General features: G+C 42.9%; 1 protein-coding gene across 1 annotated transcript in view; it reads right to left on the bottom strand.

Annotated features, from left to right (window-relative positions):
• Positions 1 to 4,637, bottom strand: part of BRSK2 (BR serine/threonine kinase 2) — a 319,127-nt gene extending 314,490 nt beyond the window's left edge. The window contains exon 1 of the mRNA XM_065635714.1: positions 4,544 to 4,637. Coding sequence (XP_065491786.1) covers positions 4,544 to 4,637 — 94 coding nt within the window. The remainder of the gene's footprint in view (positions 1 to 4,543) is intronic.
• Between the last annotated feature and the right edge of the window lie 10,108 nt (positions 4,638 to 14,745).

Genomic DNA, 14,745 nt, shown 5'->3' with positions numbered 1-14,745 from the left:
CTGTAAAGAAACATCCTGTTTAAGCCCTCACTGAATAAAAGGCCATTAAATTTGCTAGGACTCAAATTTAATTACTTCTGTTCTCTCATAACCCAATAGCATACTGCTGAACACCTCATTGATGGCTCATCTATAATTAACATGTTATACACCAAAATAGCTGTAAGTTATACGGTATACAATGCAGAAAAGGGACCTCCTACACCTTTTGCGAACATTGAAGTAGAGTTATTTTCAAGCAGGATTCTTTGTATTGAATGTCTGCAAAACTAGGCTTAAAACAGAATGAAAGGAACAAAACAAAATGGATCAGCAACATTAAATTTTTCATCAAGTTTATCTCAAATTGAGTAAGGTAACTCCCACTTAAGAGTCAATGTCTTATTGCTTGTAGACAAAGCAGTGTTTTGGAAATTTCAACTGGACACTGAATTCGTGCCATAGCAAACAATTATGCTGAAGCCTATACAGTGACTGTCAAATGAAAACACAAGAAAACCTCCTGAAACACTGAAGCCCTTCAAAAGAAATACTTCAGTTCCTCATCTGTACACTCATTAATAAATATTCACTACAGTCAATCTGAATTACTCTTCAGAGTTTCAAGGGTGAAATAGGGGTTAATGAGGCCAAAAGAAACATATGAACAAAGATACTTGTGGAATTTAAAACAAAAAATAAAGCAAAGAATACACATGAAGCTGATTTCACACAGAATTAATGGCAAAGGGAGAAAAGCTTCTCTTTGATCTAAAACTAAAACAGTGCTTCACAATCAGGTATGACTGAGGTTTCTCAAGGCACACTGTTTCCACATGTGTTATTGTAATATTACACACATCCTTTGCTCATTACAGTTAATTACAATGAAAACCTCCTATAATTAACTGTAGAAGAATGTATCAATGAAACTTATGTAAACCAACCTTTCCTCATACACCTGCATATATGTAGTAAGGATCTTTTACGCTGACAGTTCTGTAAAATAATTTTTGAGTACAATAATTAAGATTATGCTGTTTCTTGCAAAATCATTCAAAAATACATTCCATGAGCAATTTCTCCAGCTGCAGTAAACGAAAGATGTTCTGAATTCAATCTCTTACAAAACCTCTTACTACAGTATTCAAGTTATATGGTAAATTTATATGCTACATTACTAAAAATATTTTCCCTTAGTTCCTCTATCATTGTCATTACCAGCAAAGAGCTAAGCACAGACATTTTCCAGCACTGTCTCCTGTAGCCCTTTTCCAACTTCTCCAACTAAGAGGCCCTAATCCTCTCTTTGTGGCATCCGTCACCCTCAGCAAGCTTGACACACCAGCACAGAAGGCCGTCCAGGACACATTTCGCATACCCGAATTTAAATTCTTATCAATGCTTTCAACAACGGTTGTTACCCACCAATTTGAACTGAAGGCTTTTTCCTGTCAGTTTTGCCCATCCACAAGCAGATATCACCAAGTTCCACTCATGTCACAGACGGGGCAACTGGACCAATTTGCAGGGACCAGTAAGCTGCTGTTGGTAAATGCTTTTTTTTCAGCTATTAAGGTGGCAAGTGAGAGTTCTACTTATCATTAAGTTGTCCCTCCATGACACCCTTTCTAAGTCTGCCCTGAACTATGAACCCACGCTCCTTCCCAAAACCCCCTTCTTTTAACCTCAGTAAAAGCAGGTAAGAATGATTAATACATTAATATTATACAAATGTATCTGGAAGCAAAGCTAGACCTGACTATCTGAAATAACTTTATAGAGTGAATAACTTTTTATTCAAAAATAAAAAATTATGGATATGAAGATCACTGCAAAATGGATAGGATTTTGCAACACAACTTATGCTTTCTTTCCATTCATCATTACATTGTGCCAGATTTTATTTCTTGCTTCTCCCCATCCCCTTGGAAAAAAAAAAAAGATTCCAAGCCATTACCTCGTAATCTTCCAAGCTTTAAAGCCAAGCACTAAAGGAATTATTATAACCACTACTTTCTTCAGCCATATGCCACTGCAACCCAAATTCAAAGTTACAGACGACGACAACATAGTATGGGGAATCAGGCCCTCACACTGCGCTTGTTGTCCTCTCCCTAAAATGCTGCAGGTTGCCAGCTTACCCTCCAAAACAAGCAGGATAAGGACTAGCTGCGTACCACACACTGTTCATGCCATTCTGCATGCTCCCAAATGTGATTAGCACAGAAAATGCGAGAAGACCAGAAGGCATCTTCCATGTTTAGCCATGTATGTTTAATATCAAGTTAGAATTCACCTTAGTGCATTATTCCATTAATCAAGGGCAGATATAGGAAGGAAGACATAGACTGACATCAACTACTTTTAAGATTTCTCTTCCTCTTCTCCCCCGCCCCCCCACTTTCAGGTTCTATGACACCCTGCATTGTGCATTTGATGTGCATTCATGTGTGCAAACAGCAGAGACTTATCTATAAGGATCAGTTATATGGTAAAACTGCAAAAGGAAACTTTCACCCTTGTCCAGCTGGTTGAATAACTGCAGAGGCCAACAGCAGCAAGCCTCTAAATACATCCTCTTCCCCCTCCACCCCCACGTCTCTAATCACTTAGGAGGAAGATAGGAAGATTAGCAGAAGAAAAAAATAACCAAAGCTGTAGATAACCCTTTAGGGCCACAACTTCAGGCTATGAGACATGGAGCAAAAGGTTAATGCAGCTGTATTTTCAAGAACCCCAGACACAATTATATTTAAAAGGGGAGGGAGGGGTGCCGAGAAGGTGAGAGAGAAAAATGGAAATGGTGATGAAGACAAAAATGAATTTGTCATCTACAGCTGTCTCTTTGATCACCTGGACTATCCAGGAAAGGATTACCAGCAGAAATAGGGTAGTTTTATTGCCAATACCCAGCAATTTTTTTGGCATTTTCATTATCATCATCAGAACAGGTTTTAGTAAAAATTAAGCTGCAGAAGTAAGGGCTTATTGAGCTATGCAAAGAATAAAGGTGGTAACCAAAACAGTGACAGAGAGCCAGCTACCTTTATCAGCTGATACACTGAAGAGATTTGGAAAAAAAATTAAATATAAATAAAAGTCACTTTCACTAGAAGACAATGTCATCTTCATCCATGTCTCTGAACGGTTGCTATGGGGTTGTGAAGAGGAGGGGAAGGATGGGGGGGGGGGGTTTATAATCAATCATCTCAGAAGAGCATTGCTTCTTACAGAGAAAGATCTGGATTTTGACTGTGTCCCTAAGAAAATTGCGGACTGCAGAGCTGCTGCCACGCAGGGCAGTGAGGAAGCAGGCAGAGCAGAGGCAGCAGCTGGGGATGGAAACGCCTATTAAATCCTTTAGACAACAGATGGGCAAAGCTCGGCTGGGTTATAAAAAAAAAAAAAAAAATACACCACAATGCATCATGTTTTATTGTCCCACCATAATGAACAACACTTAACACCCACATGCCCAAAGAAGCCCCCCTATGGCTGATCTTCCTCCTTCCTTAAATTATAATCTTGACTTTCGATCCACTTTTGGGGGGCTCCTAACCAGAAACCATTGCTGTTACTAAAAAAGAAAACAAAATTAAATAAGGAAGACATTTGGGCTTCTTTTTAAGGGTTTTTCTTCCAATTAATGCTTCCCTGCCCTTGAAGTGAATATGCTATCCAAGCAAGCAACAGTAAGTCCAGATCTTGGACGCATTTAGGCGATCTAATTATGTCATGTAGGGTAAACGCACCTGCTCTTTGCTAATTCCCTCCACTCGGTTTCCTCTTTTTAATATTTCTTACCATTGTTCCATTCTGGAAAATCTGCTGGGGGCGAGTTTCATAAACAAGCTTTAAGAAAAATAATTAAATAACCTCCCCTCCCCCCCCAGTCCCTCCTACAAAAACACAGTATAACGAGAATGAATTCTGCTACTGATGCTCTATTTTTCTTTTATTTCATACTCTACCCACAAAACCCATCAGCCCATCCATCCATATTTGCTAAATACCCACAGCAGTCACTGCCACAGACATACTGTACATATTTCCACCCCCCCAACTGCACCTTAAGGACTACACCCTTTTCAATCATGATGTCATGAAATACTGCTGGTGACTCCCCCACTACCACCACCATCACCTCCTTGGTACTACACGCTGTGAACCTTTCATTTCAGTATAATTTGATTAAAAAGAAAATGCTCCTAAGTAGGGCAGTGAAGAAATTGATGTGAAAATTCACCACCAGCAGATCACCTATTTTTTTTTTCCTCTGCAGGCACTCTTGCTGTCATCAGAACAACACCCATTAGCAGGAGTAATGAACATAAAGCATCCCAGCTTTTTTGTTTGTTTGTTAAAAAAAATAAAAGGGAAGTAAATAATTAAAATGAAAACTAAAATAAAAAAAAAATAAAGGCAAAAATCCCCTATGAATATTATATCCACTAAAACAGCAAATAGGAAAACCTGAACCCTCAAATATACCAGCCCCAACAGCTCACTGGCTGCTACAGCACCTTCCCCCTAGCGCCGGTGCTGCTGCAAAAGAACCAACCTGTCTGTCCTTTTCCTAGGGTTTTCTCCAAACGATAGGGTCCAACATATTGTGCATGTTGAGCTCCGCTGCCTTCTTTCCCTGTTGATGTCATTTCTACCTGGATCTGTAATTCTGCAATGTGTATGTGCTGATGAGCTGGAATTTCTCTCTCTGCAGTTCTTTAAATTCCCACTTTGCAGCTGTGCAAGCAAAGCAATCTTTCTTTTTGCTTTAGTCCACTTGGTTGCAGATTTTTCTCTTCCTCCTCTTTCTTTCCTCTCTCTCTCACATGCGTGTTTTCTCGCTGGGTCTGCCTGGCACGCTGATGGACGACGGGGTTATTTTAATGTTCAAAGAGGGGAATCTACGATCCAAGCCCAAGGAGCATGATGCTGGTGATCTGAGCTCCGCACGCCTTGTTCTCTCTGGGAGCTGTTCAAGGGAGAGCCAGAGCCAGAGCAGCGGAAGAGCTGCTGCGATTGACATTGAAAGCAGCCAATCCCGCCGTCTCCCACCTCCTTCTCCCCTCCTCCTTCCACTACCTTTTCTTTTCCATCAGCAGCAGTTGCTGCCTTTGCCTGCTACAGAGCATCATCATCAATGGCAACAGCAAACACCTAAGTTTATCAGCTTACTGATAAGGCACAATTAAATGTATTTTAATGTTTATATTAAGACCCAAACACGCACTTTTTATTTCTCTGAATTATACTCCACTACACAGCTGTACTTACAGAGTGTTAAAGAAAGGCTGACATTGTGGCAGGAAACAGGAAAGAAAAAACAAAAACCACTACTCTGAAAATGAGCCTGAGAAATTCACTGATTCTGTTTGATTCTGGAGGAGCTACAGCTTCTGTGAGTTTTACCCTTTAGAGAGAGCCTTTGTGGGAGTGAGACAAAGCAAAAAAAAAAGAGGGGGAAAAAAAGAGCTAATACTGTAACCACTGAACTGACAGACCTGCTTTTGGGTTTAATATGAGCAAATAGACTTCAGGTCCTTAGATGAAGATTAAAAATGGCATAGCCACTATCTTAATTAGAAATACAACAGAAAATCCAGGGATTAGATGGCAACAGGAACTGATTCCCAGATCCACAGGTCCCATACTAGCAGCATAAGAAAACTTTCACTGTTTTTGTCCAACTGCTGTCCAGCTGAACCTGCCTATGTTTAACCTTCAGAGCTGAAGGAGGTGGATTGTGCAGATATGATTCAAGTTAGGTGCAAGCCTGCGTATTTTCTGGATTCGGGACCATACAACAGTTCCAGCCAGACTCCAGGACTATCAAGCCGAAACCATCATCACACACAAGGTCCATTTTTACCTTCTCCACTCCAGACAGAAAACTGGTCGAGATACTCTTATCAAATTGCAACTGTGATGCAACACACAGCAATGATTCTTCAGCCAGAAAGGGAAGCCTTGACAAGCCTGCAAAAGTAAGGGAGAGTAAGTAGAGGGCAAAACTTGGACAAACCTTATCATTATCTGTTGCTCATTGAGAGAAAAGACTATTTCCAGTTTTGTTTCTTGTCTTGGTTTTGCTTTGTTTTCATGAGGGGAATTTAGCTTTTATAATAACTATATCTACAGACAGCAACTGCTGATGTAAATTGGAATAAAACTAGAAATTGGCTCTTTATCTACATCACCAGCAACACAACTCTACCCAACAGGTTGCAGAGGAGTAACAAGATGAGGTGGGAGGAAACCAGGCCAGTGGACTGAAAGCTTAAAGCAATTAGAAGGTATCCGCCTATCTCCCTGGGAAACAAAACCACACCACTTGCTTTGATCTTCGCCTGCTTTGCTCTTTATGGTTCATCTTTACTCACTTCCAGACAGTGCCACTACAGCAAACTGCCAGCAAACTCCAAAATACCCAAAACTGTCCCCATCCCTCCGCTTCCCTTCAGACCTCACTCACTTCGGACCTTGCTCACCCTGTGTGACCTCCCATTGAGCCTCCTGTGCCGAGGGCTGTCTCTACCTTTTGGCAGCGGCACCCTCTGTCCCCACAGAGGTTTCCTTGCCACTCCTACTCAACTCAACTCCAAACTGCCATTTCTCCAAGCTCCCTCCCCCAAATCTTTCATCAAGCATTGCTCTTCCCCCACCTCACCGCACTCCCAACAGCTGCTTTTTAATCCTCGCTCCCCCTCAGAGCCCCGGTGCGCCGCCCCACGCACCTGAGCCCGCGGTCCCTCACCGAGGAGGGAGGAAAGGCAGGTGGGGACACCGATGCCAGCAACCGGGGCTGCACTTCCCCACGCCATGCACCCCTCCCCTCCGCCCTGCACACCCCGGCGGAGCCGCGGGACCGGAGCGGGGAGACGAGAGGAGGCAGCGGGCCCTGCTGGCAGCCACGGTGACATGGCGTCGGCGCGGCACCGGTCTTCTGGGCAAAAGTGTGTGTGGGGGGGGCGGTCTGGGGCTGAGGCTGGCGGGGAGGGAGGACTGCGTGGGGTCCTGCTGTGGCGATGCGCAGTGAAGGCTGTTAGGACCGACGGCTGAACGGGCGGCGGAGGCGCAGCGTGCCCGTGGCACCAGCCCGACCTGCTCCAGGTGTGGCGCAGGGCGCGGACCTGGCAGCGCTGGCTGACCCCAGCGCTCAAAATCCCGACCACGACGACCAGAAACGTCAGGACGGATTCAACAGGACGGCCTGGTAGACCTTGCGACACGGTTGAAAACATGTCTGAAACTTGAGGCACAAGGCACCTTCCACACGGGATGGGTCCGTTGGGGTGTGTGCGGCTCCGCGGCGGGAGCGGTGCTGCCCTGGCCGCTCTCCGCACCGCAGAAATCACGCGTGGGGGGAACCGAAATGTGTCGTGTTTTCACACTTTTCACTCTGCTTTAAATGTTGTGTCTGTCTTCTCCCCTGCCACCCCCACTACGAAGACGTCCCTACACAGACAGTAAGGGGCAATACTGAATTTCAGGAATGTGAGCATGACTTTCAGAAAACGGAAAAAAAAAAAGTTTAAATTAGTAAATTATCCACATATTAACAATGCAGGGGGTGAATATCAGCACAGATCTTTACATTTAGCATCTTTTTAAATTCCAAGATTTGTATTTTAAAGGACATTTAATAGGTGATTATGATGTCTGTATATACATAAACTGTATCTGGGTCATGATATTAATAGAAAGATGAGCAATCAGACAGTATTGTCCATCCAAGCCCCTACTTGTGTGTTTTACAGTTTGCTTCCATTGGGCATTGAGGAAAATTAGTTACAGACCACAAATGTTAGAAATCCCCACCTTCTGCCACAAAATATGTGTCAGTGTCACAGCTGTAATAAGATCAAAAAACTTGGTAAAGTTCGTATGATCCTGACTGGAAGATCAACGAGTTTAAAAACAAACAAACACACCTTTACATTTTTAGTTATTTGTTATAATATTTTGATTCTATAGGAATATTCTTCTGTATTGCCTGTTGCAACAATTTTGACCTTTCGTCCTAAAGTCTGTCTGAAAAAAAAGTGTTTGGACACTTATTGATTCCTGAATAATCAAATGTTGCTTATTTTACTTGTTCATATAGAGCAAAATCCCATTTATCTGTACCCCTTTGATCTGAAACTCACTCCTTTGAATCTAGGTTATGTCCCCCTGGTATGAATTACTTATACAATAACTCCCTCAATTATCTGAAGCCCTGTTTATCCAAATGTTTTGATGTTCCAAAAGTAGTTTGAATAAACAGGGCTCTACTGTCATTGGATGTATCAGATATCTTTGGGGATGCATACGGGATGATTTCCCCTGACCTTATTCTGTATCATCTTGTGCTAAAATGAACAGGCAGTATAAACTTAAGTGTATAGTTATGGTATTGGCACCATCTTCAGTATTTTTACTTCTTTCCCCATTAATTATTTTTCTTTTGTTGTTCTCATTAAAGGACTAAATCTCTGAAATTACACCACTCAAGGACTCAACACAGATGCCAGCAAAAGTTTTCCTTGAGTAAGAAGTGAATAAAAAAGTAATGATCTAGAATTTTGCTCAGTTTTATCATACTTATGAAAGAAATCAGAGCAAAATTGTTTGCATTTTTTTACATTTTTCACCCACTCCCATTGACACTAGCTTATGTCTAAACGAAAGTCCTTATGCTCATTTGTTTTCTTAGATGCTTGCCAATACCTTTCTTCTTATTCCCATGAGGATCTTAAGGGTCAAGATGGATCATGAAATTATGCAAGAAGCTAGAGAAAAAAACAGGTCTATGAGGACATTTTATTAAATATTTTCCACTTATTCAGTTGCATGTATTTGTGGAGTTAATAATAAAAATTTTTAAAAGGAACTGTAAGGCTTCCAGGAAAAGAGACCAATAAACTTGTGTATTTAGCATAGAATGAATCAATAGTGGTCTCAGGGTAAGAAGAATTTCACATAAACTAGGAATTTGTCTCCAATTAGGATAACCTAATAGCTAATACCAATTATAAGGACATACTAAAGATAAAAATATTGAGCATTCACAATGTCAGGATCCATTATCACATCCTGAATTACATGTTCCATCCACATACCTATGAATACGTGACACTCCTTTGATAAGTGGTGTTGGGAATACAGTATTTTGGGAATTAACCTCATTGTATAAATACTCCATAATAAACTGAGCCAGATATTTGAGGGACATTTAGGCAAAATGATAATACCTGTATTAAGAATAATGATATCAATCTGCAACATCTCCAAACAGATGCTAACAGTCTAAAATGGAGAATTTGTCCCCTTTGCATTACATATTTACCATCTTCCTAAGAAGCCCAGGTAGACCCTAAGAAAAGAAATAAAGGGATTTCAGTAGGTGGATGGTGTTTCAAATTCTTGGAACATCCTCAGCGTTCAGACACTTTTTCTACTAGCCACCAAGTGCTAAGGAACTTGAACTAGTTAATATTGGTTACTGGAAGACAGTGATTCCACAAAGACTTCCACTTTAGCAGCTCCTAAACTGGTCCACATTGCTCAGCAGAGGCATACCATGATAGTAGTTAGACAGACACTTTGGAGGTTTTCACACAGAAAAATGAACTATTAGCTCATCATCTACATATCATCTTTTTTTTGAGCCAGGTTAAGATAAGGGCTTGTAAAATGTTTAATAACAAAACAGATAACTGCTTCCACGGTATTACTTCCTCTGGACTGGAGACTGTCTTTATTCCTTTGGAAATATTAATGTCCTTTTCTCAAGCCTTGTTCTGTTATTACTGGTGCCTCACAGAACTGTTAAACTATTAATAAATAAAAAGATCTTTCCAGCTTAATAAGGCAATGTGAAAACCTGTGTGAAGTTTTTTTTCATACACTGAGCTTTTTATTCCATAAAAATATGAATGCTCTATGCAGATACATTCATAGGTACAATGTGTGAAGCTTTTGACTGGGTCTTGATGGAAACCAAACTTGGAAGCAATTAGATGCTTCAGGATGAAGATAGATATGTGGTAACTGACCTGTCTTTGAGGTACTAGAGACCAAAAGCATGTCTGTCTTGGGTTAGTCAGATCACATGTTCACCTACCCTAATAACGTGTCTCCAATGGTGCCTCTAAACACAAACTTAGGGAAGAATAAGTCCAGGGCAAGTGTGTATGATTCTTCCCTGCAGTATTCTCTCAGGATCCAATTGTTTTCAGCTCAGGGACTTCCTGAGCCAGATGTCATTTCTGTGTATGCTGTAGTCCTCAACAGATTTCTTTCTCTGTGAGCTTGTTTTTCTCTTCCCTTAAAAACTTGACACCATGACAGATGGCCAGCTTTCTCTTCATATTATGTGCATACTTCCCAGAAGACAGTGAGTCCTTGAGAGAAGTACCATCCATTGATCAATACTCAAGAACCTCAAAAATGAAGAAAATTATGAGTGAGGCACCATTCTTGAAATCCTGCAGCTGGATAAAGCAGTTCCAACTGGAAGGTGACTGCTCAGGAAGCCTAGAAACAGTAGAGCTGAGAGACCAGAGCATTTGGTGGTTAAGATGTTGAAAATAGATATGTGAAAACAGAAACACACTTTTTGGCTGTGCCTTTCTGTTGTAGGGCAATTCCACCCATTCGGCTTCTGCCACAAAATACTGTGTGTGGCCTGATCACAAGCTGGTGGACTATATCATAAAGAAGTGACCATAGCGCACGTATTAGCAGCTATCATCAATGTTTCATTGGCACTCTAATAATATGCAGTGAAGTTGTATGATGTCAATTGCACTAAATAAAGCACATTTTCTAGATTTTATCACAGATCATTCAGTGCAACATTTAGTCAACCTTCTAGAATATCCCTGCATTTCTCTGCAGAGATTTCAAGTAGCCTAAAAGGTTTTGACCAAAATGAACAAGTAAAAATATTAATTCTCTAGACCACAGGGGATCTTTTACCAAAGAGAGTAAGACATGCAGTTTGAGTTAAACATACACAGTAGTTTTAGCTATATGTGCAACATAAGGTTTTGATGAAAAAGGGATCAGGATTTACTATACAACTAGGTATGGATGCATGGATGGATGCACGTTTCATGTGTGCACATAGGGATACTCATGAGATAAACCAGGGAATGTATCTATTGGGCTGACAGCAATGCACAAATGAACTGGAGCAATGCAATATGTGTACGTTAGAGGAAAATACATCATCCTTGATCCAACAGGCTGAGGGAGGTGAGACTGTTGCTGCTCCATATGCCCACGTCTGACCATTAGCAAGGCTGAAGATGTATAGCCAGCAGAGATACACACACAGCGCACATATACAGCTGTGGTGGATGCAGGCGGAAACATAGTGACAGAGGATGAGGAAAAAGCTGAGGTAAGTAAATGCCTTCTTTCCCTCAGTCTTTAACAGTAAGATGGTTCTGCTCCAGGTACGCAGCCCACTGAGCGGGAAGACAGAGACAGGGAGCAGAATGAAGCCCCCATAATCCAGGGGGAAATGGTTGGTGACCTGCTACACCACTTAGACACACACAAGTCCCTGCGGCCAGCTGGGACCCACTCAAGGGTACTGAGGGTGCTGGCAGAGGCTCATGAAGCCACTTTCATTTATTTATCAGCAATTCTGGCTAACCAGAGAAGACTCACTTGACTGGAAGTCAGCAAATATGATGCCCATCTATAAGAAGGGCCGGAAGGAGGATCCAGGGAACTACAGGCCTCTCAGCCTGACCTCGGTGCTTGGGAAGGCTATGGAGCAGATCATCTTCAGTGTCATCACACGGCACATAAAAAACAACCAAGCGATCAGGCCCAGTCAGCATGCGTTTATGAAAGGCAGGTCCTGTTCGACCAACCTGGTCTCTTTCTATGACAAGGCGACCCACTTAGTGGGTGAGGGAAGGGCTGTAAATATTGTTTACCTGGACTTCAGTAAAGCCTTTGAACCATTTCCCACAGCATTCTCCTGGAGAAACCAGCTGCTCATGGCTTGGACGAGCGTACTCTTGGCAAGGTAAAGAACTGGCTGGATGGTCAGGCCCAAAGAGTGGTGGTGAATGGAAATAAATCCAGTTCATGTCTGGTCACTAGTGATGTTCCTCAGGGTTCAGTATTGAGGCCACTTCTCTTTAATCTCTTTATCAATGATCTGGACAAGGGGATTGAGTGGACTCCCAATAAGTTCAGAGATGACACCAAGTTGGGCAGGAGTGTTGATCTGCTGGAGGGTAGGAAGGCCATACAGAGGGATCTGGACCATCTGGATCAATAGGCCAAGGCCAATTGTATGAGGTTGAACAAGGCCAAGTGCCAGGTCCTGCACTTGGGTCACAACAACTCCAGGCAGCGCTACAGGCTCAGGGAAGAGTGGCTGGAAAGCTGCCTGGTGGAAAAGGATCTGGGAGTTTTGGTCAACAGCCGACTGAACATGAGCCAGCAGTGTGCCCAGGTGACCAAGTAGGCCAACAGCATCCTGGCTTGTATTGGAAGTAATGTGGCCAGCAGCACTAGGACAGTGAGTGTTCCCCTTGTACTCGGTACTGGTGAGGCTGCACCTTGAATACTGTTTTCAGTTTTGGGCCCCTCACTACAAGAAAGACATTGAGGTGCTGCAAGTGAGTTCAGAGAAGGGCAACAAAGCTGGTGAAGGGTCTGGAGAACAAGTCTTATGAGGAGTAGCTGAGGGAACTGGGGTTGTTTAATCTGGAGAAAAGGAGGCTGAGAGGAGACCTTATTACTGTCTACAACTACCTGAAAGGAGTTTGTAGCATGGAGGATGTTGGCCTCTTCTCCCAAGTAGGAAGTGATAGGACAAGAGAAAATGGCCTCAAGTGCACTAGGAGAGGTTTAGATTGGATATTAGAAAAAATTTCTTCCCGAAAGGGGTTTTCAGTCTTTGGAACAGACGTCCCAGGGAAGTGGTTGAGTCCCCATCCCTGGAGGTGTTTAAAAGATGTGTAGATGAGTTTCTTAGGGACATGTTTTGGTGCCAGTGTTAGGTTAAGGGCTGGACTCTGTGGTCTTGACTGTCTCTTCCAACCAAAATGATTCTGTGATTCTATGATGCTATGTATACCCATATACACTACATATCTACTACGTCTACATGTCTGGACACACAATTTCTAGACAGACACTTGGAGCACTTGTGAATATAGGCAGCACTGGTGCCCTTATCTTTATCCACTCTCTGGCTGAGCAGGATGGAAGTCCATTATTGAGAATATATGTATATATGCACAAGGGGGATGCCTCCAGCAACTGGACTCATACAGTCAGTCTGTCGAGTAGCTGGCCCCTGGATCCCAGTCTGCTCAGGTACTGGCACCTGCACATACAAGACAGCGCGGCCACAGCCCTGCTTCTCCTCTCCCCTCCCGCCTACTCCCCTGTGCTCTCAGCCCTAGAGATGCACAGGTGCTCTCACACCCGGAACTGTCCCTTAGAGACCCCCTCACTCCCTTGCTCCCAGGTCACTTCAACTACTCACCAACTGGTCTGGCTTGATCCTCGCTAGTGATCACACACACACACATACACACACACGATCAGTCCCCACATCACAGACACGCAGGCCGTCCAGCCTGTGGGCTGTCTCCAGCTGCTGGACTCACACTCTCTTACACATCTGCACATAGAATAAAGACTCCTCACCCAGGAAATATTTAGAAAAGAGTTTAATAAGAACACAGGACAGATTGCACTGATAAGGCACAGGGCATAGCCAGGCAGCCATTCTGACTATCAGACCTTTTTACTCACTTATCCTTCTATTTCACCATTCCTGTCCCTCCTCAAATCACCTAAACCTCTCCCTTTCTCCACCTTAGATTCCTCCCCTAAACATCCCATAATTAGTCCTGTGCAATCCGGAAGTGCTTTTCCCTTTCATGCTTCCCCCTCCTAGGCAGTCATCCCTTTATCCTGAAAGCTGAGCGGAGAGTCCTTGATGTGGGTTCCTGCCATCCCCTGTGGTCCTGTGCTCATCTGGGACTGTGCTAATGCCCCCTGTGATGGGCCTGGGAGTAGGCCAGCAGGGTATTATTTATCCTGTTTTCGTCTCGCCAAGTGCCTTCATGGGCTTTTATCACACAACTCAACATTGTATATGTTATGGAATCTTAGAATCATTTTGGTTGGAAGAGACCCTTAAGATCATGGAGTCCAAAACCATGTCCCTAAGAGCCTCATCTATACATCTTTTAAACAGCTCCATGGATGATGACTTCACCACTTCCCTGGGCAGCCTGTTCCACTGCTTCACAACCCTTTCCCTAAAGAAATGTTTCCTAATATCCAATCTGAACCTTTCCTGGCACAATTTGAGGTCATTTCCTGTTGTCCTATCTCTTGCTACTTGGGAGAAGAGATCAACACCCTCCATACTACAACCTCCTTTCAGGTAGTTGTAGACAGCAATAAGGTCTCCCCTCAACCTCCTTTTCTCCAGGCTAAACAAGCCCAGTTCCCTCAGCTGCTTCTCATAAGACTTGTGCTCCAGACCCTTCATCAGCTTTGTTGCCCTTCTCTGAACTCTCTCCAACACCTCAATGTCTTTGCTGTCTTATGCTGTTGGATAATTTGTCTTTTAACTAGAAGAAGTACTTGGTTTCTTGGTTACACTAGCCTGGCATTCCTGCTGCAGGGAGAATTATAGAAATGACCCTCAGACAGGAATTGTGATCTGGAGGTGTGCCATATCTCTTGGAAGACAAGGCATACTGGCATTTGACACATAGTGGGAAA

This window comes from Caloenas nicobarica, chromosome 5 (assembly GCF_036013445.1).
Source record: "Caloenas nicobarica isolate bCalNic1 chromosome 5, bCalNic1.hap1, whole genome shotgun sequence".
Lineage (NCBI taxonomy): Eukaryota > Metazoa > Chordata > Aves > Columbiformes > Columbidae > Caloenas > Caloenas nicobarica.
The sequence above is the reverse complement of the archived record's forward strand: the minus strand, read 5'-3'. Positions and strand labels throughout refer to the sequence as shown.